General features: G+C 31.6%; 1 protein-coding gene and 1 long non-coding RNA gene across 15 annotated transcripts in view; one reads left to right on the forward strand and one right to left on the reverse strand.

Annotated features, from left to right (window-relative positions):
* Positions 1-13,943, forward strand: LOC139104563 (uncharacterized). Of its 5 annotated transcripts, XR_011546051.1 has the most exons (8): positions 10-118; positions 286-366; positions 474-492; positions 791-858; positions 939-2,368; positions 10,587-10,800; positions 10,988-11,171; positions 11,326-13,943. It is a non-coding gene; the product is annotated as an uncharacterized lncRNA (long non-coding RNA). The 5 variants fall into 5 exon arrangements; XR_011546050.1 differs by having other exon boundaries at positions 1-108; positions 286-492; XR_011546049.1 differs by having other exon boundaries at positions 10-133; positions 286-492.
* The window catches only part of Nfi (Nuclear factor I), a 25,503-nt gene continuing 7,778 nt past the window's right edge, over positions 8,161-25,885 (reverse strand). For 7 of the 10 annotated variants that reach the window (XM_070660100.1, XM_070660092.1, XM_070660101.1 and 4 more), the window contains 9 exons: positions 25,637-25,820; positions 24,810-24,863; positions 24,496-24,594; positions 22,736-22,876; positions 22,108-22,245; positions 11,918-12,102; positions 11,276-11,638; positions 10,912-11,146; positions 8,161-10,825 (listed from right to left, as the gene is read on the reverse strand). In XM_070660100.1, the coding sequence (XP_070516201.1) occupies positions 10,596-10,825; positions 10,912-11,146; positions 11,276-11,638; positions 11,918-12,102; positions 22,108-22,245; positions 22,736-22,876; positions 24,496-24,594; positions 24,810-24,863; positions 25,637-25,820 (1,629 nt within the window). In that variant the 3' untranslated portion in view covers positions 8,161-10,595. The remainder of the gene's footprint in view (positions 10,826-10,911; positions 11,147-11,275; positions 11,639-11,917; positions 12,103-22,107; positions 22,246-22,735; positions 22,877-24,495; positions 24,595-24,809; positions 24,864-25,636; positions 25,821-25,885) is intronic. The other 3 variants (XM_070660093.1, XM_070660098.1, XM_070660099.1) reach the window with 3 other exon arrangements.

Genomic DNA, 25,885 nt, shown 5'->3' on the forward strand with positions numbered 1-25,885 from the left:
GACAGCACGTGGAGGCTGCCGGCATGGTCGCCGCGGTCGGCGCTGCCTGCCTCGCGCGTGCAATTCGTCGAGGTACAGTACGGAGAGGCGCGACCGAAGGGAACAACGGTGCGCAAGAGTACGCACAAGCCACGTAACGGCCGCTCATTATCTTTCCACTATTACATTCCCCGCTTTATTATCTTATTTTCGAATGATAAATCAATTTCTTTTTTTTTTTTTATCAGATTTAATGCAAAGTGTTTTCTAATATTGGGCACTTTTATTTTTCTTTTTTTTTTTTAGGTTATTATTTGTATGCGTGTACAATGGGATGTTGGACAGGCAAGAGCAGGAACAAAAGGCACGCTCCCAGGGTGTTCTTAGGTAGAAATCGCTGAAAGAGATGAAAGGAAAAACCATGGAGGTTTCCCTTTTTATTTTTTTTCTTTTTTGACCAAAGATTTTTGAGAGTCAAAAGTGTTTTCTTCAAGGTTTTCAGTTTGAATAGTTGTAAGTACTTAAGAATTGTAATTTATCTACAACGGAAACTTTTAAGCGTTGTTTTATTTAGCGTTGATATTACTTTTTGAAACTGATATGCAGAATAATTTAAAAAACTAATCATCTGATTGAATTGACCTTTCTGTGCAGCAAAATAACATTTCAATGTTCTTTGCAAGGTTTTAATAATTAATATTCAATGGTATTATAAACTGTATGCCTTTTATTATATTTATTTGTATAAATATTTTTCATAAAAATAATTTCCTTTTCTTTTTCGCATTGATTCTTTTAATTTTTATTTTAGAAGTCTGCATCATCAGCCTTTGAGGAAATCCTAAACTTGAAGAGAGCGAAGTTGTATAGTGACCTAAGGTAAGGAAAAAGAAAATAAGAATTGTGGGTCTCAGGTAAAATTCTGGCCGGGTCTAAAAATAACTGTGTGTTCCTTTCAGTGAAGCTTCTAGACTACGAACGTCGGTTTCGCAACCATTCTATGATTACGCAGAGCAGCGGGTGGAGGTACGGGTAAGGGGTCATGTAATTCGGCGTGTCGTGGTCATGCCGCACGTGCGGCAAGTGCTGTGCCGAAGAGGCGAGCCTGTCAGCTTGCTACGATTCGTTTTGATTCGCTTGCGAAAGCGAGAAAGAGAGAGAGAGATCCAGAGTACGGAGAGCAATGACCTAGTACGCACGGTACACGTGTCGAGTAGAAACCACAGCGGCTGCCTCACGACGGGACATTGGGTGCCACGTGCGGCTGTGACGATAGTGGGAGAAGGGCAAATCGTCGCCTGGGTAAGAGAGGTCGGAGAGAGATGGACAGAAGAATATATATGATTCATAGACGGAGGAAGGATGGATGTACCGACGTATCACGTACCTATTGTTTGCCGTCTAATAAAGAGAAGTCCGGAAAGCTAGAAAGAGAGCGGAAATAAAATACCTCGTCGCTTCTCTTTTCTTTGTTGCGTACGCGTTCGTTCTGCGGACGCCGAAAATATGAATCCCGCAGCCCATCAGAAAAATGGAGGCGCCTATGTGGTCCCTCTCCTTCTCTTTCTCTCTGCGTATAGACACAAACGTCTATCTTTTTTCCCTCTCTTTTCTAGCTTTCTTGGCCCCACACATTTTTAGACGGCAAACGGACCGAGCTATGGACACGCAAGATTCATCTTTCGTACGTCCATGGTTTCTCCTCGTCTCCATCGGCACAGAAACAAAATTGTTGATTTTTCACTTTTGATAATGATACGCCAACTTCATAATTCTTTTGATAAAGACGTAATTATCGTAATTTCAGTACTAAATGTTACACATTGTAATAAGCTCTTCATATATTTTTAGCATAAAGATTTTAAATTATTTTTTGTATTCACGATAAAGAAGAGTAATCGATAACGAATTAATTATATTTTAATTAATATGCTATGATTCTAATGCAATTCTGTGATTGATTTACAACTAAAGACTACATTCGAGACAATTTTAAATATATAAAAAATATATATATATTTAAATATTGATCGAAAAAGAAATAACAATTTTGTACTATATATTTTAATTTTTCTTTCTGTTATAAATCTTCTGACATGAAATTAATCTTGAAAAATTTTTTTTCAATGAAATCCTGTGTATTGGACGTGCCTTGCGAACATCTGCGTTCGTGCGATTTCCCTGAAACGAGGCCTGCCTCTCCTTCGAAAGGCAAGCTGCCCTAAGGATGAAGCCAGAGCAGGCCAAAACTCAACAGAGACTGTTGCTATGCATGGATGATAGAAGGGGAAATGAACCAGCTAAAACCAGTAAAACCAGAAATGGTGGCGATGTTAACGACAGCATTGGCGAAAGGACGGAGGGGGAAAATGAAAAGGAGAAATGAGAGGTAAGGATAGGATAAGCTAAAGAGCAGATTTAAAACGATGTCGTACCTTGACCAATCTCAACGTGACTCGTTTTAAGCTGTGCCGGAACGAACAAGAGCCGGCGACCTTAGAAACGAGTTCTATGATCACACTAAAACTGAAATAGCAAGCAATGAAAGAAATTTGGTTTGATAAATCGGATGTCGTACCATTAAATTCGTATAAATGAATGTAGAACTTGTTTTCTATTATTAATATTATTATTCACTCAATTGCAGGTTGTCAGTCACTTTGATGTACATTATTCAACAGAAACGTATTTCTTTCTTTCTTTCTTTCTTTCTTTCTTTCTTTCTTCTTTCGCACGCATATGAGAAAAATAAATGGTTTGCGATGTATATATTCCGAACCACTTTGTTTTCTTATATATAAATATATAAATATATATTATATATTTATATATTTATATATATATTTATATGTAAGTGCGTATGCGTGCGTGTGTATATGTGTGTCTTTAAGACGTGTATGACATCTTTTTAAATTCTTAAACTTGTTCATAATTAATTACTTTTACATTAACACAGTTAAAAAGAAAGAAAAAAATCGCAACAATTCTTTATTGTTATTTTTTTTTTTTTTTGCACATGTTTGCTTCGAATTATTACATATACATTTGTGGTTTGAACTCAGAAAGCTTTCAATATTTTAACAAATAATATATACTGATAATACGTCTTTAATAATAATTAATACAAAAAAGAAGTGCGCAAAAATTTAAAAAGTATTAATTGTATCCCATATGGAACATAATCTCTATTGGACGTCCATACAGAGTTTAATATATACTTCCACCAAATATCCACTTTTAAAATAAATGTATAAATAATAAAAATATGAAGACAATAATAGCATAAATATTATAATAGCAGTAACAACAATAAAATAGAGTTAATAACTTTAAGATTAATAGTAGTATTTATGGTAATGACTACGCAAAAAAATAATGGTAACGATAAAACCTCATTAACCGTATTAATAATCATTTGCAACAGCACCAAGCAGTTATGATAATAGTAATAGTGCTGTTAATACGTTAAGTAAAAATATAGAAGCGATAGAAACGATATCAGGAACAATGACAGTAATAGTAATAACAATAATAATATTAGCAATATTAATAAATGTAATAGGCATGGTGATGGTAGTGACAGTGAGATTTAGTGTAGAGTAGCGGTAACAGTAGTAATACGCACGTTAGTAATAATTCGCTAGTAGTAGTAGTAAAGAGTAGCAATATTAGAGTAAAGAAATGAAAATGGAAAAGACGTTGGATGCATTGATTAGACATTGATTAAACGTCGAATCGGTGCGGGACTACAATCGTAGTAATCCTAATGGTAATAATAGTAACAGTAGTAGTGGTGATAATAATAATAATAATAATGTTGAAGATAGTAATATGACAGTAGTACAAGCAATAATAGCGTAGGTGGCAAAGATAGTAATAGTAATTGTGATACAGTAATAGCAATAGTAATAGGTGCTATAATAATGATAATGATAGGAATAATTGTGATATCAATAATAATATTAGTCGTAGTAATAAGAGTAGTAGGAGTAGTTAGGAATAATAATGAGAGTTGTAGTTTATAGCAGTGATAGTAATAATGACAGTAGAGTAATATTAGTGATAATGGTACACTGAAAAAAAAAAAAAGAGAGGTTATATATGGTGATAATCAACCAGCCTTGGTTAATGTTATCCATAATCCATAACATTAATTAAGGCTGGATAATTATTACCAAATACAGCTTCTCTTTCTTTTTTTCAGTGTAGTATTAATAAAGATGGGAGTACTAATTGTATTAATTCTAGCGATAGCAATTGTAGTAATAGTAATAGCAGTAGCAGTAGTAGTAGTAATAATAGCGTTATTAATAAAGTTATCGTTTTTTGTGGAAATAGTGGTAATGATAATGGTAGTAGTAACAATAGTACTGACAAATTAGTTAATAATTCTAATGTTAATAATAATATTAATATTACAATAGAAGTCGTAGAAATATTGGATAGTGTAATAGCAGCAGTAATAATTGTTTTAGTAAACATGGTATGAATATGGAAAGTACAATACTAAGTATGCAATTGTAAAGGTAATGGTAATTATAGAAATATTATATTTTATAGATAAAATATCAGTCATAGATTAGTAATAACATAATTGTAGTGATAGACCAATAATAGTAATACTACTCGTAGCATTAATAGAAGTATATATTATTACCGTAATATAATAACAAGCCTAGTTGTAATAATATCGAACATTTCATTTTAGTTATGATTTTCCACGTAATTAATAATTTTATAAATGGTGTTATATTTCATAAATTGTAAATAACTTAAAAACACTTTAATAGTCTTGAAAATATTTAATAAATTTAATTTTATCAATAAATTATCAATTTATCTCTATTATTATGTAATAAATTGATAGTATTTGTGTTTTTTTATCGGTATATAACATTTTTGGAAGTTTTGCTCTTCCTTTTACGTAGTTCACTTCTTAGTTCATCACCTATATTAAACATATATGCACCGACTTTTCTATGTACGTACCTTTTAAAATGTTAAACATATTTTATTTTAAAAAATAAGCTTTATTCAGTAGTTTATTAGATTTCTTGTTTTTAATAAATCTTTTTGTTACTACAAATATCCATATGTAGAATATGAATATTATTGTCAATATCGGAACTAGACTGAAATTTATACAACGTTGAGTTTTGAAACTGTTACAATGGACATTGTAACAATTCTAAAACTTCATTTTTATACAAGACTTTGATTTATTTCAGTAAAAATAATTTTGTGGAAAACAAGTGGTGATAATACTGCCCGAACTTTTTCTACAACCTGAATATAAAGTTATTTTCGAGATTTTTGTTTGCTAAATACAAATATATTTCTTAAATTTAAATAGCACATTGCAATTTTGAGAAAAGTGACGCCAAAGAGATTTAAAAAAATATCTAACTAAATTATTAATACAATAATTAAAATGTAATAAAAATCAAAGTATTGACTTGTCTTTATTATCAATTATGTCGTTATTTCGATACTTTAAATTAGAAATCGAAACAATAACATATTTTAATTAAGAATTAACATAAATTAATTTAATAAACAGGGGAAAAATTAAAAAAAAAAAAGAGAAAATGTTTTGCTGATCTGTGTTCTTATTTAAACTATTCAAATAATAAATAATACGTTACTAATTTTATATAATATTTCGCTCCTCTTTTTTTACATATTTTTATCTCCTTTTCTGGATTTATTTCGATTTTTCTGCTTTTTACATTTATTTTTCTTCGCACATTTTTCTCGAGAAAACAAATGTATACAAAAAGTAATATTTACAGCTATAAATTAAAAGTAATCATTTTATATATTAATTTTCATAAAATAAATAGACTTACTTTAGAAATAGACAACTAAATTTTTTTATTTTTAGTAAATAATATTGAATATTTAATCAAATAATCCATGTCTTTAATAGATAAGTAATTAAAATAATAAACAGTGATAAATAGGTAATTATAAAGTTAAGCACTTGTATATGCCGCTATACTTTCCGCATAAAAAGTTATTTGCTTAGCTATATTCACAAACGTTTGGCTGTATCATGTTTTATAATTCATTACAAATATTCTTTTTAAAAAGAGGCCGTGATATAAATATAATATATATTAATTAAAATTATTATTTAAATACTTTTCAAAGATACCATGTGTATAATTAAGTTGTTGTTGGATTAAGTATTTATCTGATTAAAATTTTTAATAAATCCTTTCATCAAGTTTTAAAACATAATTAAAACTGAAAAAAGAAACCCATAAAAAATATCTATTTCAACGAAAAAGAAAAATTATAATATAGTATTCATATAATTAATATAAATAATCTCTTTCTATCATATGAATGTAATGCATTTAAGATGAATGACATACCACTTGGTGAATCAAATCTATTTGATTCAAGTCAGCAGTACGGTTATATTACATACATAAGCATTTTATTCGTCATGTTTGTGAAGCAAAAAAATAATTTCTTTTTAGTTAAATTAAATTGAGTATCTTTTAAAACGTACAACGTTATAAACCTACAATATTACTTAGTATTTTATGCATTTCTTTTCTCAATTTTGCTGTTAAAAATTATCGTTGCCGAAAAAACAAAGTTGAGTTAAATAAAACTCGAAAATTCTTTATTCGCAATAATCATATTCTATGCGATACTACTATTTCCTTTCTTCGATGTATATTGATAATATTTAAATAATTAAATGTCTAATACCTCCACTAGTAAATGATACTTATTTATCTTGTCTGTAATTAATAGCCTCTGATGACTAGTCATTCGCTCTCTTTTAATATTAGCTTGAGCATTACGCAATGAGATGCTACGTTTACTTCGTCTATCAAATATCACTCGTTCGTAAATTATCAAATTCGCATGGACTCTCAATGACTCTTTAAAGCGGAACCTTTATTTATTTCTACCAATATTTCTCTTTTGTTAACGCCAAGTTCTTACTTTAATAATATTCTGTTATTTAAAAAGAATGGCGCATACGTGCTGCTTTATTGGCACGGAAAAATTCTTCATAACGTTTAATTACTCGATGGAATAAATCACCAATTTGTTTCTTATAAATTATTTATACATATTTTGATATATACGCGATGCGCGATATAACAAATTTTCTTTGTTCAAGCTACATCTGTATTTATTCGCCAACTTGCAATACGCGATACACAATAATTACAGAGATGTAAAAATGCATTTACAAAATGATTTTAAGCCGTTCCGTTTAAAAAGACAAAATGCAAAAGAAAAAAAAAATTAATTGATAGACATTTACATGTGTAAAGCACATTTCCTGTTCGTGAAAATATTTTTTTTATTTTAAGTGAGTGTCTAAAAACACACACATACTTTTGTGTTTTGTAATTTTTAATGGAAAGATTTAAAATTGCATTTTTTAATTCATTTTCACATCTCCAACAATAAACTGTATAAAACAGAAATACACAGAGATGGGTGTGCGTGCGTGCATACGTGCGTTGCGTGCGTGCGTGCGTGCGCTCTAAAAATGTAACCGAAAGTACAAAGTAAATGTAAAAAATAATTTCTTGCAAGAGAGAAAAAACTGTGGTAGAGACATACAAAGAGTCGGTAATAGCCACATTAGTTGTCATTTCTTTTTCAGTTGTATGATAAAGAAATTCGGCTATTTCCATTTGTATATCTCGAGTCATAGAAGCTATAGAAAAAAAGAAAGATAAATACAGAAGAAATCTTACAATCCGGACATATCGGCACTGGTTATCGGAAAATTTCGCGTCCAGTCTTAAATTATATACATAATTTTGTACATAACAATGTATTTAAGAAAATAGCTTTAGGTCAATCTGACGAATTATTATATCAGTATTGTTAAGTCAATATTTTTTTGCGACAGAAGTTTGATTTAAAACTTTTTTTTTTTTCTTAAATACTATTATTTTCTACAAAGAAATATATGATTCGTAATAATTAGACGCGAATAACCCATAATAAGCGAACTTTTTTATGAGGACTTGTAGGCAGCAATCAAACTTATGCAAATTAATCATAATTTTTTACATGTTCTCTAATTTTGTGCAACGTGCAATTTCGTATATTTAACAACTGGCAGGAAAGCATCATTAAATAAAATGTAATGCCTTTCGAGTTTCACCAAATTTTAAATAATTAATTATTTAGGAAAAAAGAAAATATAAGTCTATTTTCTTCTATAAAATTAAAGGTACGAAATTAGGAAGTTGAGCACCTAAAAGTCACAACAACCAAGGTGGATGTACCAATCGGAGAGACTGGCAATTGGAATTAAACGGAGCGCTTCAGTGAAGTGCTTAGTTTAGCTTTATTAAATCGGCTGATACATTTTAGCCTTGGTGTGGTCACTCTAACAATGGTGCCCATCGAGCTTTAAAGGGTTGTATGTACGAGGCAAATAGTCAGTCGCTACACAGGGTTCTAAAAATGATATTTGAAAGAAAAATCGTAACTACAACAAGTGCATCTCGGATGCGGACAGCGTAAAACGGACACCGTCAACCAGATTATATAAATTTATTCTATCCCTACCTAACTAAGCAATCTAATTGGTAGAACCCGTTTTAAACTGTGTGCATCTGAGACGCTTCCGTTTCTCCTCCCATATTCTTTACCCAGCAAACGCAGATACATATATATTACATTATAATGAAATGGAATGTAACACGTAATATAACATGTTTGTATTAGATTTTATGCAACATTAGATAATAATTTCCTACTAATATAAATATTACTCAATTATTATGCGAACAATTTCCTTTTTGTTATATTTTTATAATTAAAATGTTAATTACAACATAATTTTAAATATCAACTTAAAGTATCAAGTTAAAAATAGTTGGCAAACAGTACAGTCTATTCCAATTGTTACTGTGTCCGATCACTCGTTCTACTGTGTCTATTTTACATTGTGCTCATCTGGGACGCTCTCATTATTACCATGCAAAAATATCAATTTCAGTTCTGGAATGTGTTAGTTTTATTTCAATATTATTTTGTATTTTTAAAATATAATCCCAGATTGGCAGTCAGCAAAATACTAACGGTATGTCAGCAGATTCCGTTCAATTGCGTCCTTGTTAAGGTAGTTTCTGTTATCATTGCAGCGGAATTATAACGCTACGTGATGCAAGAAACGTAATGCACATCGTATTAATTTAATTTTTGTCGCGTTTGTGACAGCATTAACAGACGCAACATATCCCGCTAGCATTTTGTTGACGCAATGTGTAGCACGTAAATTGTAAAATATACCCTGTCAGATTTTGTTATTTGCCGCTTGAATACTCTGTGTCGCCGCTACTGTCATCTTTTTTTTTTAATTATGTAATTAATCAAATCAAAAGATAGAAACAAGATAACCAATCAAATATTTGCTTTTTCGAACGTGATCGATTTAACTTCCGCCAAATATTAATTTAAAGCCGAGCTCGATTCAACGTTGCAAAATATCTAATTAGCTATCGCGTGAACTTCCACCGCGTACTAAGTGTTGCCGCGTTTCGTATGCAAGAGTCATAGAGGTATAAACACCATGCGAAAGAACAGGCAATAACAATAAAATAAATTTCCAGCAGCAGTTAACGCAGTCACTCCAATTCAAAAGTTATTTTCCTATCCGCGCATTAAGAAAAAGATTTTAATGTCAACTAGTGCAGTAACTGTGCTAACCGCCGCACAAACGAATATAGGAATTTGGAATCAGACAGATCGAAACGATATTTTCCACTAATTAATATCGCTTAGACGTTTTAATTGATAATTACCACGATTTTGAAAAAATAGTTAATGCCTTTTCGTCTCGATTTCACATAATCTACTTTAGCTTTCGGCATGGCAACTTTATTTTTTTACACGCTGTATATTATATATACATATATGTTATTGCTTCAGTGGAAATTACATCTAACTAACGTGAACGTATAACGTACATGTTATATTGCATGTTACATTCTATTACTTTATAATAATGTAACTGTTATATTATTATTATTAGGCTATCGTTTAAAAATTACGTTACATTATAGCTTGAACAATACCTTTTTGTACGACGTGTACGTAGACAAACTTCTGTTCTCGAGCAGGATAAGGCATGCATGGCGACGTTAACCTATAGCTAATCTAAGCGTCGCGAATTCTACTGCATGGTAAACTATACTACAGAATACTTGGTTAAGTTGTCACAATATGAATCTTTGTATAATATTCTTATATATATATATGTATATACATACATATATATAAATATATGTAATATATATATGTATATATGTACATATATATATCCAATTTGGTAAATACGAATCAACGGCCTTCCCCTTTAGTTGTATTCTTGAAAGCATACTTATTTTCACTTTGTAATGTATAGATTAAGATGGAATCTCTTAAGCATTCTATTTTTCGTAAGTTTAAATCACGTAATTCAATATGAAGCATAAGCTTCTTTACAATTACTCTAACTTTGTTTCGGTCATGACTTGGCATAATTACTACATACACGTTATTACATAACGTTGAGTACCGATCCTGAAACACGATGAGTTTGTGAATCTCTCTAAGTTCTCCATTTTCAGATTCCACTGTCACGGAGGAGATTTAGGCCCGCTAGATTTATCTGCCATTACTTGCTGCTGCTGCTGCTGTGAAGATGACTGCTGCTGCTGCTGCTGATGTTGATGCTGTTGCTGCGGATGCGATTGTTGATGATGATGCGACGCAGGATCTGTGTTAACTCCGAGTTCGTTACCTATTAAACTACTACTCCCATTTTTATCTACTATGCCACTGGTATGTACAGGATGAAAATACCGTTCTGAAACAATTTTTAATTTGAATTTAAAAAATATATATTTTACATCGCTGTTTTAATTCTTATAAAAATACTATATTTAATTTTACCTTCGTCCATAGCGGCTGGTGGCTCGCTGTTTGTTCCAGCGATAATCGGTGCAATCATATTGTAATCGTCTTCCAGATTAATAAATGGCGCAGTATTCCAACGCGGTGGAACATTAGAAACCGACCTTTGAGTGGCTACCGGTCTCGTTACCGAAACAGGAGACGAGAATAGAGACAAGTTAGTCGGTGAAATTACTCCAGACATCGAGCTAATGGTCGGATACGTAAAGATTTGCTACAACAAAACATATTATAATCAGGTATATTTTTAAACAGAATAAAACTAAAGTATTAAATTATAAATATTAGATTGATCGAATTAAATCTTTAATAAAATGTAAATGGAATAGTTTGAAAGGTTTACCTGTCCGGGTTGTGAATGAAAATGAGCAAATGTATATTCTCTGCTGGTAGTATGCGGCGTAACGAGAATTCTGGCGGGACTTTTTCGACCGACGGGTTCAACAGAATTCTGGCAAGCGGATCCGACGAGACCGACTGCCGTTGCGGCAGTTATTTGTTCCTGGTTTGCCCCCATCTCGCCTGGATCTGTTGGTGACGTAGACGACGTTGGTGGTGAACTAGCAGTCGTCGCTGCTAGCTCACCCGTCGATCTTATTATTGCCACTGGTCTTGCCATAGGAGCAGGTGGCGGCGGCGGTAACATCGAACTCGGATAATACTGCGGGAACTTTTGTATACCGGTGCGTGATCCAGTTAGTTGCGTCTAAAAATAATTGGTTACGCATAGCATTTCATCTTCAGTGAAATAAGGTCAAAGTAAAATATTAGATTAAGTATACGCGGGTATTACGTGACAAATTAATAGCTTTTTTTTTCTTTTAGTGCGAGGAATAAATTGATAGATTTTCTATTAAAAAGCCTATCTGACATATAAATAAATTAATTTTCTTTTATTTGATATCAAAATTTATATTTAAACTAAATGTTTTTTTATTTTTTATTTTATTTTACTTTACTTCAAATATTAATATCATTATGTTACCTGGGAAAGTTGTTGGGTGTTCTCAGCTTCTTGACAGACAAACGTTACAAAGTCTGAAAGAGTATCATGTCCGTTCTCAGGATACTTTACCCCTGTAGATCCAGGATGTTCTGGCTGATAGTAAGCAAGTCCAGTCATACTTTGACCGGACCCACCGGTTAGTCCTTCGTGAGGCGAATGCAATCCTGAAACACATTTCCCCATGATCATATGATCTAATTAATGATACCGATGTCATGATAAACCACCCCCTTAACTTAATTTAACGCTTGCTTCCTTTTCTTACCTTTGTGAACAAAGAATATTATTTTACTTAATCTTTGTCTTTCTCTCTTTTTTGTCTCTCTTTTTTTTCATCAAAATTGAAAAATACATTTTAATGTAGCGAAACATTGTTTTTTTTCCGAATTAGAAATTGTTATTAACGAATATTTGTTTATCGTCAAAAAATTAAGTTAATCTATCTAATTAATTCGACGCCTCCATACAAATTTATTTTATCAATGCTTATCACGTTTAATTATTTATTTTCCTTGCATTTATTTTATCGTTAATAACATGAAATTAAACATTAGTACTAATAATAATAATTACTGTACAAATTATTTGTGTTTAATCTAATTACTGTTTAATATAAATATATTAAATCTTTTAATTCTAAAAATAAAACGCGTTAAATTATATTTTCATATAAGCACGTTTGTTCATACCAAATCATAGAATTGAGATATATTACATATATGGAGATTAAAGAGAATCGTAGAGATAACGTGTTAAGCTAATAAAAATACTCAATTAAATTAATCTCTCCTTGCTTTTTTTTTTTTCTTTTTTTTAACACATTATAGCTTAGCCCAATTTCATAACTAATATTCGCATAAATAATATATTTAAATAAGGACAGAAGTCGTTGTTACCATGAGCTTGTTAGGGGGTGGTTTTAGTGACGCATACAAATCCGATCAAATTTTGATCTGTTTATATTGTCAGATCATATTCTGAATTATCGCATTTTCTTTCAATTAGATTCTTCGTTGAATTTCAAATCGCTATTCGTGAAAAAGAAAAATATTTTACAAACCTTATTAATATTACGTTTAACTTTAACAGTTTTAATTGTATTTTAATTATTAAATTGAAAAGGGATTCTCCCAAAGTTCTGTGAACATTATTCGTCGATTTAATAATTGAATGAGCTATCAGATTATCATTAGAACTCGAAAGCATTGTGTCTTAGAGATTCAGTCGAAGAATTTACAAATAAAAAAAAGTACGATAATTCTGGAACACTATACACATATGTGTGTGTGTATGTTTTGTGTGAGGAAGAAACGTGTGCGTGTGTGTGCGTGGTATGTAATATGTAATATGAATGCGGTGTGTAAATGTGATGTGTGGTGTTGCGCGGTGTGGTGTGGTGTACATGTGTGCGCGTGTGTAGGTGTGCGACGTACATACATACACATATACGTATGCATTGGGCGATGCATTCCAAGCGTGAGATTAAATGGATGAAATATACGTTTATAAAACACACTTTTAATGTAGTATCATATAAATTAAAATGTATTGCATGTTGCGACAGGTAGAATTAATTAGTTATTGTTTTGTGATCTGTCGCGATTCTTTTGTTTCAATAGTAAAATAATATTTTGTTATAAAATTACATGTATGCAAAGTGTTGTACAAGCATACAGCTTATTACGCCAGGTTGTCCAAACGCGTCACCATCGCGATAATAAGAAAACTGCACGCTTTATTCGATAAAATATATTAAAATTATTTAATTAAAAGTTCGCTTTTTTTTCTTATATTCGTTGTCTATTCTTTCGCACTGTGTAAGTCTTTACCGTTTGGATTCGTACTCCTGACATGCAGGACAACCATTCATAATGAGCTGTATGCACATAAAGAAATTGGAAAAAAAAAAGAAAGAATCACAATTAGATTAGATTACCAATAAGATCTCTCATTCGCGTTACAACAATCATGCTATTAATTTAATAAAAGTCAGAGATAAAATATATATTTCACATAATACTTTATATTTAAAGAAATTATTAATTAATTTCTTCGTCATCTGTGATTAGTCACAATATAGATAGCAAAAGTTATTCAACGATTAATTAAACAATTAATTTTGTGCACAACATAGATAATACGTGTATGTATAATACGTAATAAGAAATTTATATATATATATATACGTATGTAAGTGTGTGTATGTAGACACACCAAGTGCAACGATATAGTGCAAACATCAAACAAACAGCAAGATAACAACGACTAAACAACACATCAAAAACATCAAATTAACAACAACATCAACATCAATACAATGATTAGAGTATATGGATATATTAAACAACACCAACATCGCAACGATAATAATGTAGATAATATGGAGAGGGTATAAACGTTCAATCAATATATATTTTACGCGAGTTGAATATTGATTGACCAAGTAAGTCAATTTTATCCATTCAGCATACGACATACTCAGAGCATTAGCTGTGTGACAGTGAATAATATGATAAACGATACTGAGTGTGCGAAATGGAACTAAATTATATAGTGCACGCTTAAATGGCAGCCTTGATCGTGGCTCGATCAACCGATTATTACATCTATTTTAGGCTGTGTGACATAATTAATAATAATAACCTAAGTCGTAAATGTTCTTCTTCATATAACAATTAAATAAAACTCGTGTACGAACGACACTCTTCGTTATTACCACAAAAATATGAAAACAAATTATACTGAAAGACTTGAACGTAATATATTTTAATTCTTTGTATTAAAAACTATTAATTAACAAATTTATTTTTTTTTTTTAAACACAACGAACTAAAAAGTCCGACCATTGGTTTTTTTTTTATCGCTAACCATATTATATACTTCCATGTCATCTATCAAGAACATAATGTGTTGTTTTAGTCATCTGTGTAATGAGATCCATTTTAATTAATTCCCAATATTAACTTCAATATTACATAATACTAATTTAAATATAATTATAAAGATTCTCTTTGGATTACCGAGCCGCGTCGAGACTGTACAGTCAAATTTATTACGTGAATAAGTGAATACAAAAAAAAAAAAAGGTTTGTTAAATAAAGACTAAAAACAAATTAACAAAATAGATCGCCAGACAGACAGATAGAGACAGAGAGAGAAAGAGAGACAGAGAGAGAAAGAGAGAGAGGAGAGAGAGACAGAGAGAGACAGATAGACAGACAGATAGCAATAATTAGCTTGCTAGTTAAATCGTACTATGCATTTGGCAAGAAAGGACATCCGTCTGTTTATCAACCCAGTTTTAATTACTATATTTGCTTTTACTACGGAGTACAAACAATACTTTCAAATGTAATAGAAAAAAGATTTAGGAAACGTAACAAAATACGTTCGTTTTTAAAGTAGCATTTCTTTTTATTAACTTAAATAAAGCAACAAGATAGACGTATCAACAGGTAGATGAACTAGACGGACAAGCAAAAATCTTTATAAGGAAAATTATTATCCATATATATATATATTAATATTGTACAGGGTTTATCACAGTGGATGAGCCAACCATTTACTACAAGAAGTTGCCGTCTTCAACTGAGGATAATCCTACTAAAAATCCATAGCATACGTTAATGTAGACTATAGATTTTTAGTAAAAGTTTAGTAAGTCGGCAACACACATATCTTCTTATGTAAAGGGTTGGTTCGTCAACTCTGATTCATCCTGTACTTGTATGCCATTATATATGCATAGATAATAAAAATATACTATATAGAGAACGAAAAATCTCTGTCATTATTTTTAAACTATTATTTTTCTTTTTAAAGGTGCAAAGTTAAATATGTTTTTTTTTAATTAGAAAGCTAATATTTTACAGTATATTAATTTTCTTCTGTAACCTATTTATTTATCATAAGAAATTTTATCACTTTGATTCCAATCACGTTATTTGAAATTGAAGAAAAAATTAACGAGTCCATTCTATCGTTGTAATATAATTCTGAGATTAACGTAAATGCAAAAAAAAAAAATGACGCTATAAAAGCTGTTTCGACTGGTCGAGTTAGTATCGAATATGCTACATAATTATTTAAGTTTTCGACAAGTAAAACAGTCGTCGCACGGATCGTATTGTGCATGAAAACGACGTGTGATTATACTAGTACAATTTATAGAAAATTTATTATTGATATTAATAATAATGATATCTGAAATAGACGTGAAAATATCATAAAATCGGACTCTATTGTTGGCTTGGGCATTTAATTTATATTAAATTTATATTAAGAATCACGATATGCATGTGTATATAAAGAGAGAGAAGTTCTTTATGCGTGTACATGTGTATAAAACAGACATATACACATATATCTTACAATTAGTTTTCTTTTTTTAATATCGATAAAATTCTTTGGTTTAAATATATATATTTATATATTTGTACATTTATATATTAATATTTATATTAATTATTTATTTCTCATGTTTATGCACAAATTTCATATACACATAAACGTTAAAATAAGCAGAGAAAAAAAAAAAACAACAGAATAAATAGATTATTACTCAATTTACACATGTATTATAAAATAATCGGAAAGTAGAGAGTATTGGCTTCTTTTGTGGACGACAAGAGTACCAAAAGAAGTAAAAAAGTAAATAGATAATCAGTTTTTGGCAGTCAATGATAGTACCGCATCAACGACGTTCGTGCACATAGCTGCAGGCGGATATATGTGTATGTGTATAGATAAGAAACACAATAATGCAACATCAATCTAACACATATTTATATATATATTTATATGTATATATATAATTGTTAGTGCTAAAATATAACATTCTTGCGACCATGAGCGCAAGCATTTTACCATGTCGCAATCAGACGTCAGGCGGATTTCTCGCTCTAAGGAGGATTTGCCTGATAAACAGAGGATCTTGAATTAATCGTCATTAATTTTTTTTCTTTTTTCAGTTTAAGTTAATCAATTCCCGCTTATAACGGGATTTGCTTTTCTTTAGTGCTGCTTAAGTGCTAAAGATATCTATACAGTGTTTACGAAATATTTGGATAAATTTCTAAAGCGTATTTCTTTTTTTTTTTTTTTAATTAGAATAAAGTTCTAAAAATAGTTCTTATAACCCCATAATAATGTAATATCAAAGTTCCCGGTCGACAAAGTGCAAGCAGTATGTATCAGAGCCAGAACAGAAGCCAGAAACTTGATGCACATTCGTGCTTGATTGTCGTTGCGCTTCTGACAGCATTAATTGATTCAACATATTCTGCTAGCATTTTGTCGACGCGATCTGTAGCACGTAAATTGCAAAATATTCCCTGTCGAATTGTGCTATCTGGATGGTTACGAAGTGATAGAAATTATAATAAAACAAAGTTTATGTAACGTTACTATATGGTAAGAAATTTACCGGAACCTATTATTTAATTTTTAAAAATTAAAATAGTCTGTATCAAGTTATATGCAGCAAATGATGTCAGAGTCCGAGTGCAATAATATGTTAAAAATAAATTAATAAAGTAACCCCCGTCGTACAACAAGCAGAAATTGTATTTTTAACGCTGCATATTATTGGAGCTCGGTATTTGGCATCATTGAATCGGCTTCGCCACATATGAAGAAAACCTTTAATAGAAGTTCATTAAACGTTTGTCATGAAGATTTGGAACTTCCAATAGGTGTTTAGACGTTCAATGGAGACTCATGAAAAGTTCATAGTTTCGCATTGCGTGCGTCTAACAGGCACATCTAATAGACGTTATTAAAGACGTTTATTAGACGTACCGTAAATTTATTGAAAATTCGCGGTCGTTCTCCAGAGAGTAAACGGATATCTGAGAAATATTTTACAAACATTTTTTTTAAAGATATTGAAAAATATTCATAAAATATTTACTTGCAATATCGAAATATGTTACGAATATTCATGGCATATCCGTTTATGAAATTAGCAGAGATATGATTTTTTTTTTCTAATATATATAATTTTTCTAATATATTTAATATGTCCAATAGATGTCCGGTGAATGTCAAATGGACATGAATGAACAATCAAGGTTTGTGGATCATTGCATATTTCATACAATTATCTTGAGCAATAATAATATAAAATAATTGCATAATAATAATTCGGGAAGGAAAAAAAAAGGGAAAAGGAAGAGGAAAAAAAAAGAAGAAAAAAAAAAAAAAAAAGAAAGAAATGATACAGGTAAAGGGAAGAAGATAAATAACCGTTTCGGTACAGAAAAAGAAAAATATGAAAGTACCTGTACGTTTTTACAAAGATACAGGTTCATAAAATGTGATAAGTGTCCTTTTTCCGCGCGATATCAATTACGTTCGCGGAGATAAGCTATCCTTGCATCAAAAAACACGTACGATAGAAAAGATTTCGACGTGTTTACAGTCAGCCTTTTTAAAAGTCCTACTTCATCACAAAACTATCGCATTTCCATAATAAAAAAATAATATATACCGGTACTCGTAGTCAATTTTTGTACGTGTACGTTGTGTAACGACATTATCTGTCATCGAAGAAATAAATTAATTAAAAAAAAAAAAAATGACATAATAAATCGATTAATATAAGTTTGATTTTAGTGATGTAAGATACTTTGATAATACATCAGCTTGATATCTATCATAACGTAAACATATAGTGCTAATTGATACGCAAGCATAGAGTCTAAGAATATGCAGAGACTTACAAATCTCCCACTGTCTTGCAATTAACACATAATTATTTTGTATGTGTATGCGCGTATAATCAAACAGTCACGTGCGTAAAAAGATGTTTGTGTGTATATGTGTTTATACATACATATACATGTAGGTAGAAATAGAAAGAAACAGAGAAAGAGAGAGAGAGAGAAGAAAGAAATAGAGAAGAGGAAAGACAACAGTCAATAACCAGTCACAAAGTACCTTTTAGTCGAGTTAGCGAGCTTCTCTCTACGTTCAGGGTCAGACTGAAACAGACATCATGACGCGTCATTTTTAACGCGACTCATTAAAACAAACATTGATTGATAGGTAAAAATTGGACAACTTGGTGGATTAATACATGAGAATGCTTTTCAAGACGTAGGCACAGAAAACTGACGACTCGGTAAAGTCCACTTTCGCCAGGGGTTAACGAAGTGTCGACGCGAAATTTATTTGCGATTAACACACATACTACAGAAAATTAATTTACGACAGTTTTACGTTGCCCGTTAGTGATGGAGAGAACTCGTTTATCTATGATATATGCAGATAGAGTGTCTGCCACGTCTATTCCACAGCTTTCTCAGCGTTCAGACGTTTCAATTGATTACTTAAGAACTAATTATAAATGTACGTCCTCGTGTAATCTATTTCTTTCTTTGTAATCTATTAACAAGTTTCCTATTTTCCGGAATACATTATAAAAGACTTTTCCATGATATTAAATTTCTCTCATTATAAAACAAACGAATAAAAATAATATATAATAGTTTTATAAATGCGCTTCGGGCGCATCAAACTCTTATATATTATTAGTTTACTGTGCTGATGCAACGGTAATTAAAAAATACATTATTAATTTGCTGTACTGTAATACGTCATCGAAACAGTTGGAATAACTTTTCAATCTTCAATCCGATTAGTGTGCAATTCGAAGTGCGTCCGATTAAGAATGGTTAATGTACACAATCAGATTTCAACTACCTTCAATAAAGGAACACGGGCAACATGCCCAAGCCATCCAGAACATCAGAAAGCACTGTACAGCAGTATAAGAGTGGTCCATTACGGTACATACGTACCCGTAACAGTCCTATAATTTCTAACGAGTATTCAAAATAGTTTTGATTCAGTTAAACTGATGAGCAAAGCAGCAGCGACTGCATTAATTTGAATACATAAGTTTTTAATCTGAAAATAATTTTTTTTAAAGAGAGCACGAGAGTGGTTTAGTTATTTCTCACGCCGGTAAAAGAAGGATCAGTAAACGAACAGTGTGGATTATTGGCGACGATAGATTTATTCCAACGTACAAATTATATTAAGTTAAGTACAAGTTATTTTTTTGCAGTTTTTTAAGCGCCTATCGACGCCGAGCGCGAATTTTTAAAATTCAACGCTCTTGAGAATTAAAATAAAAAAAAAGATAAGGAATTATCAGGATTAATCTGATTCTGGCTCACCTTTAATTCTTTAAATATTGTAGTAGACGTAGAAGGTTGTTTTTTTTTTTTTTTAAAAGGTTGCAATCCAGAGGTTTATTCGTGTCGTCACTTATTATCAAGGAACTGCGTTGAATTTTCTTAAACATTGCAGCTGCTTCCGTTGATGTATCTTAGTTCTCAGACGTTTTTAAAAACGAGTAGAGTCCTTTACACTAAAAAGAGATCTATCACCTTCCACGGACAAGTAGTAAGTAGTAAAAAAGTGTTCTTCCGCAACGGAGTCGTCGGCCTCTGATCTTCTTACTTGTAATTGATAGACAATCTCGAGCATGTTTGTTTGCTGGGGCTTTTTCATACCTCCGTTTAGCTATTCTTCTCTGGCACTCCGCGTGGAAGGAATCACCTTAGCATCCGTTCGAAATAGCAGTAGAAAAGGTACATCACAAACGTCCGCTGTAGGTGGTTCACGTATAAAGCTCAAGGAATACTGCGTAAGTTGTACACCTAAGTAAGCCCGCTACTTTCGCTCGCGTAGCTTGCGTAGGACATCGAGAGTCGGCTTGTCACTTTTATCTAGCTGCCTGGAACCGATTTTGCATGCAAACGCTTAGATGGCTTTGGTGAGCTTGGTCTTGCTCGGCATGCCTTTGCGTAGCGCTGCTCGATATCTAGTCCGGCGAACTAGTGGTACCGGCGCGGCTTTGTACCGGCCGAATACATCTGCTACACTCAGGAAAACTACTTCCCAGAGAGAAACTTACACGTTGAAATTAACACGCGATCATTTCGCTTATATATATAAAACGAACGCTTAAAGTTCTGGACTAACGTTTCTTCCGGTGTATTTTTAAGCAATTTTTTCAAGCCCACCGTGGCACCTCATTCATGTAAAGTATAACGTATGTGGTAAATAGACAGCACTATTATTTAAATTTATTCAAATAATCGCAACTGTGGACTTCCGAGGATTGCCAAATAATCAATCAAAGTTATTGGCACCCTCATATTTCACAAAAATGAGATGCCAGCCGCCTTTACAAAATTGTTAAAAAATAATAAATGGGCGGAGCCGTTTGTCCAAATGTATTAAAATAATTATAATTATGCGAACGTTGTTCAGAATTATATATAAAAAAATATCGTTTAGAATTATCGGCGTGGCAACCATAAAAGCGCGATAAGAACACGCGCTGCTTACAGATACAAGGATTCGAAATTTGAATCCAGAATTATCAAGAAGCGAGTCTTCGCCAGCTTTTCAGCAGCGTATTTTAATCAGTGTTGCTTTTGTCGCTTAGAAAGAACAAGTATTATTAATATAATATCTAACCAAAGTAACTTAAATTATCAATTTATAAGTAAAGATATATTTTAATTAGTATTAATTGTAGTTTAAACTACATAAATACGTACGAATATATTTTATAATTGGTTATTATATGTCATTATTTAACAATAACAAAATTTGAATCTCTTTTTCCCTTATGTATAAGCTTCTTCTTTCATAATTATAAAAATTTATATTTATTTGAGTTCAAGTTCTAAATTGGAATATGCTGATGCAACTTGTAATCAGTATATGATAAGAAATAATTTAACATTTGCAAAAGCTAGGATTACTTTTTTTTTAAAAAAGTAAATTGATAGCTCTCAATCAAATTTTGTATATAAATTATTTTATACTTGACTGGAAAAGCATATTATTAATTTCGCAGCAATTTTAGTTAATAATTCAACCCTCATAATATTAAATATATGTTTGCAGAGAGATGTCTCGTCCAGCCTTCTCTCTTCATGCGAATCATCGGATGGCAGCCAGATTCGAATGATTCGCAACATTGTCAAGAGCGAGAGGTAGAAAGAGAAAGAGAAAGATAGTGAGAGAGAGAGAGAGAGAGATAGAGATAGAGAGAGAGATAGAGAGAGAAAAGGGGAGAGAAAGAGAGAGAGAGAGACAAGTCGTAGATCTGAAAATCGGCGAAAACTGAAAAACGAAATACATACCCGTTTGTGGAGATTCCATTCCTCGATGCCCATCTTCCGATCTGAGGACCGACGAAAATGTCGATGCACTCGAAACTGTGACTGTTGGCGGCTTCTCAGTCTTATCATTCCTTATCAATTGATGAACCGGTGGAGGACCTACGTACAGAAAAAAAAATACATGAATCTACACAGGTAAACTTAAAATAATATAAATACTTTCAAGCTTCGTCGATAACAGGAAACTTAATTTCTAATCATTAAATTAATAGAACTAATTAGTGGCGTGTGTAAATTCCTTTTAAAACGGTGGAAATTATTTTCAGCATTTCTGCAACAAAACTTTTATCCGTTGCGTTATAATAAGCGTATCCTCGCGATAAAAATTTAATATAAACGACGAATAAGACGAAATAAAATATTCGTTAATAGAATCGGAATAAGAAAAAAAAAAAAATAATAATTTACGTAAAAATAAATAATTTTCTTCTTCTCTCTGCTCTTCCTTCCCCGGTTCTTCCCGCTTATATGACGTGAACTAGTTTAGCAAGCCTAATGGACATAGACGAAAGCGTGTTACACCGCGGTTACCGCTCGACCCCGACTCTATCTACTAAAAATAAGGGCAAAGGCAGATTTTGAAACTCACTGAAGCTAGCCGCCGGCTGAACGTGATCCGCGGTCGTGGCTGCGGATGGTGGGGTGTAGCTGCTGCAGTAGTATGGCGGGTGCTCTATTTTGATCGCGTTTATTTGAGGCTGCATGTCGCTGAGGTCATGCAATATGGACGCTGAAACCAGATGCACATTAGCAGCTATGGTTTTTAGTATACTAGTACGTGTGTGTCATTCGTTTTCCTTGCACTTGGTAAGCATGATCACAAAAACGACACTTCCGCGCAAAAAAAACGAAGGTAGAATAGACGAAAAAGGGAACAAAAAAAAAAAAAAAGAAAAGAAAGAAAAGAGAGGTAGAAGAAAAGTAGCAGAAAGAGGAGAAGAAAAATTTAGTTATTCTCGATATTCAATAATTATAATAAAAATTGTCTCCACGAGATATTTGCTAAGACAATTGGGTGTCTTTCTTTTTCTTTCTTTAAATAAATTATTGATCTACGTATAGAAAACAGTACGCGTATTAAACGCACGGAGTATTAAAAGTTTTGTTATACTGAAAATAAGAACGTGATAATCAACATATGTATATGTATAATATGGGAAATTATATTCTTAATTTAATAAGCTCAAGAATAGAAAAAGATATTCAAAAATAATATTAGAATTCAGTAAGTGTTTTTATCTTAATCGTCTTTGATTTTCGACAAATGGCCAATTGCCATTCAGAATCCGCTTGTTGTTATTGAGATTGCCAATAAATTCACACCGAGTACTTGCATATAATCTTTTCAAAGGGATAACGACCCATCGCAATACTTAAAGCTTTTTCATTATAGGCTTACCGATATCTTTTTAGTTATTTTTTTTTTTTTTTAAAGAAATATACAATGTGTATTTCTTTCAAGTAGAAAATTAATGTGTGTAATTATCAGGATGCTTTCAAAGTACTTACAACAGATTTATTTGTATTAAGCTATTAATCACCTTTCGAAAGCATCCACATAGGAATTATTCGCGCATATGAAATATCTTGAAAAAATATTAATCTGCAAAATTGATCCAAATGTAAAAAAGTATATTAAAAAATTGTCGGCTTTTGCTCTCGGTCGCAACGTAAAATTTATATATTTCTTTTAATTTTTTGGACATAAATTTATGCTGGAAGATTTATTCGTTATTAAAATAAAAATTTATTATTTCTAAAAGGTTATTAATATTTTATTTTATATACTGTTATGTTAAACTAAAACTTTCTATCTAAGGATTTTCGATAAATTTTTACAATCGCTAATTATGGGGTTTAAATTAAAATTTAACTTAGCGCATTTAAAATGGTAAAGTAAAATCGCTAAAAAACAATTTATTTGTAATAAACTCGGCATCGACATATTTTTGAAGAAGGAAATGTCGATTATATATCTACAATTAAATGAGCAACTTTTTCTATCAAGTCTACTGTAAATTAAATGTCTTTTAGCGATATTAATCTATAATTTTGGATTAATCAAATAGATAGTTGAAAAAACATAATAAAAACTTCATAAAATTAAGAAAAAAATCTATTTTATAACGTTATCATAGTTCAACTGCAAATAAATAAATCTACGTCCAAAAAATTATAAGAAATTATGTAAATTTTCGTTGTGGCGGAAGGTAAAAATTGACGACTTTTTAACACATTACTTTATTATATACGTAAACGCGTGTCAGCCGTATATGGCCACTTAAGTCAAGTTACGTACGATTAACGGGAGAACTCGAATTCGAATCTATGAGAAATATAGCGTCATACCTTTTGAAAGCATCCAAAGCTCTTTGGAACTAAAGACACCTGTCGCAAGAATCGTATCATTGCAGACGACACCATTATATAGTTCATGATATCCTGTACCTGGGAACAAAACCCAGCGAATAATATTTAATATTTGTTAAAATTTACCAAGACCCGATATACATGAGTTCGAATATATGTCAGATGTGCGTATAAAATTTTATGGAAAACGATTAACCAACAACAGCGTGATTGTTTCCCCCCTCCCGCCACCCCCCACGAGATAACTAATACAGATACGATTACAGAAATGTAAATTGCAATTATATAGATACCTTTTCGACGCCTGTCTTCTTCTTTGCTAGCGTTACAGATGCCATTAAGTACTTCTATAACAGAAAAAAAAAGTGACAGACACAGATTCAATTAATAAACTGTAATTTGATTACTTGCGACTATAAGTAACAACATATTTCATTAATTATATCACATCAGCGTATATCGCTAATTAGATTCACGGGTTTTTTTAAATTATAAATATATTCCTCAAATCCTTTCAAGTTGATTATCGCGAGATAGCGAGGCTTCAAAGATGAGAGATTACATATTATTGATTGTTTCATATCTTAATTCAATAGAGATTAAAATATTTTATTCGACAAAATTTGATCTGTGCTGAAAATATACATCGCGTCTATCTCGAATATACTTGTTCGAAATGCGTAGATCTATGGCTTTAGTAATTGAAAATTAAATTGAATGGCATACGACGAATTCTCACACAAGTGCAAAAATATTCAGGTATTTTCAGTAGCACGAAAGAAAATCAACGTATAAACGAGGCTCTGTGAGCTCTCGCTAAAGATGTCCGTTGCCTATTTATTTATAGAGCGAGCATACAGCAGCAAGCATGGTCACGCGCTTGCGTGCATATTTTCTCTACATGTTCATGCGGCACACCGCTCGCGTCGGTACGTAGACATACAAAAATACGAAAGGTACTCTTATTAAAACACGCAAATATAATACATATATATATATATATATATATATTTATATATGTATATATATTATATATAATATAAATATATATATATATATATATTTATAGTTGTGTGTGTACGTGTATGTGTGAACAATTATTAACTGTAAAGGTTCTTACCGTGACTTGTAATAAAATTGGCGAGATAGAGATCCAGTTCTCGGACGGAAACGTTGATGTGATAGGGATTGACGCAAAGTCCTGGTTGCGCGCATTCCGTAGTTTTCTCGAGGCGTTCGCCGTCTGTCGATTCCAATGGAATGGCCTTGAAAAGGATTACCATAACTAGGTCCAACCTCCATACCTGTTAAAAAATGTTGAACAAAAATCGTTAAGACGTGTGCGTAAATTTGATAAAAAAAATATCTT

The sequence above is a fragment of the Cardiocondyla obscurior genome, linkage group LG08 (genome assembly GCF_019399895.1).
Source record: "Cardiocondyla obscurior isolate alpha-2009 linkage group LG08, Cobs3.1, whole genome shotgun sequence".
Lineage (NCBI taxonomy): Eukaryota > Metazoa > Arthropoda > Insecta > Hymenoptera > Formicidae > Cardiocondyla > Cardiocondyla obscurior.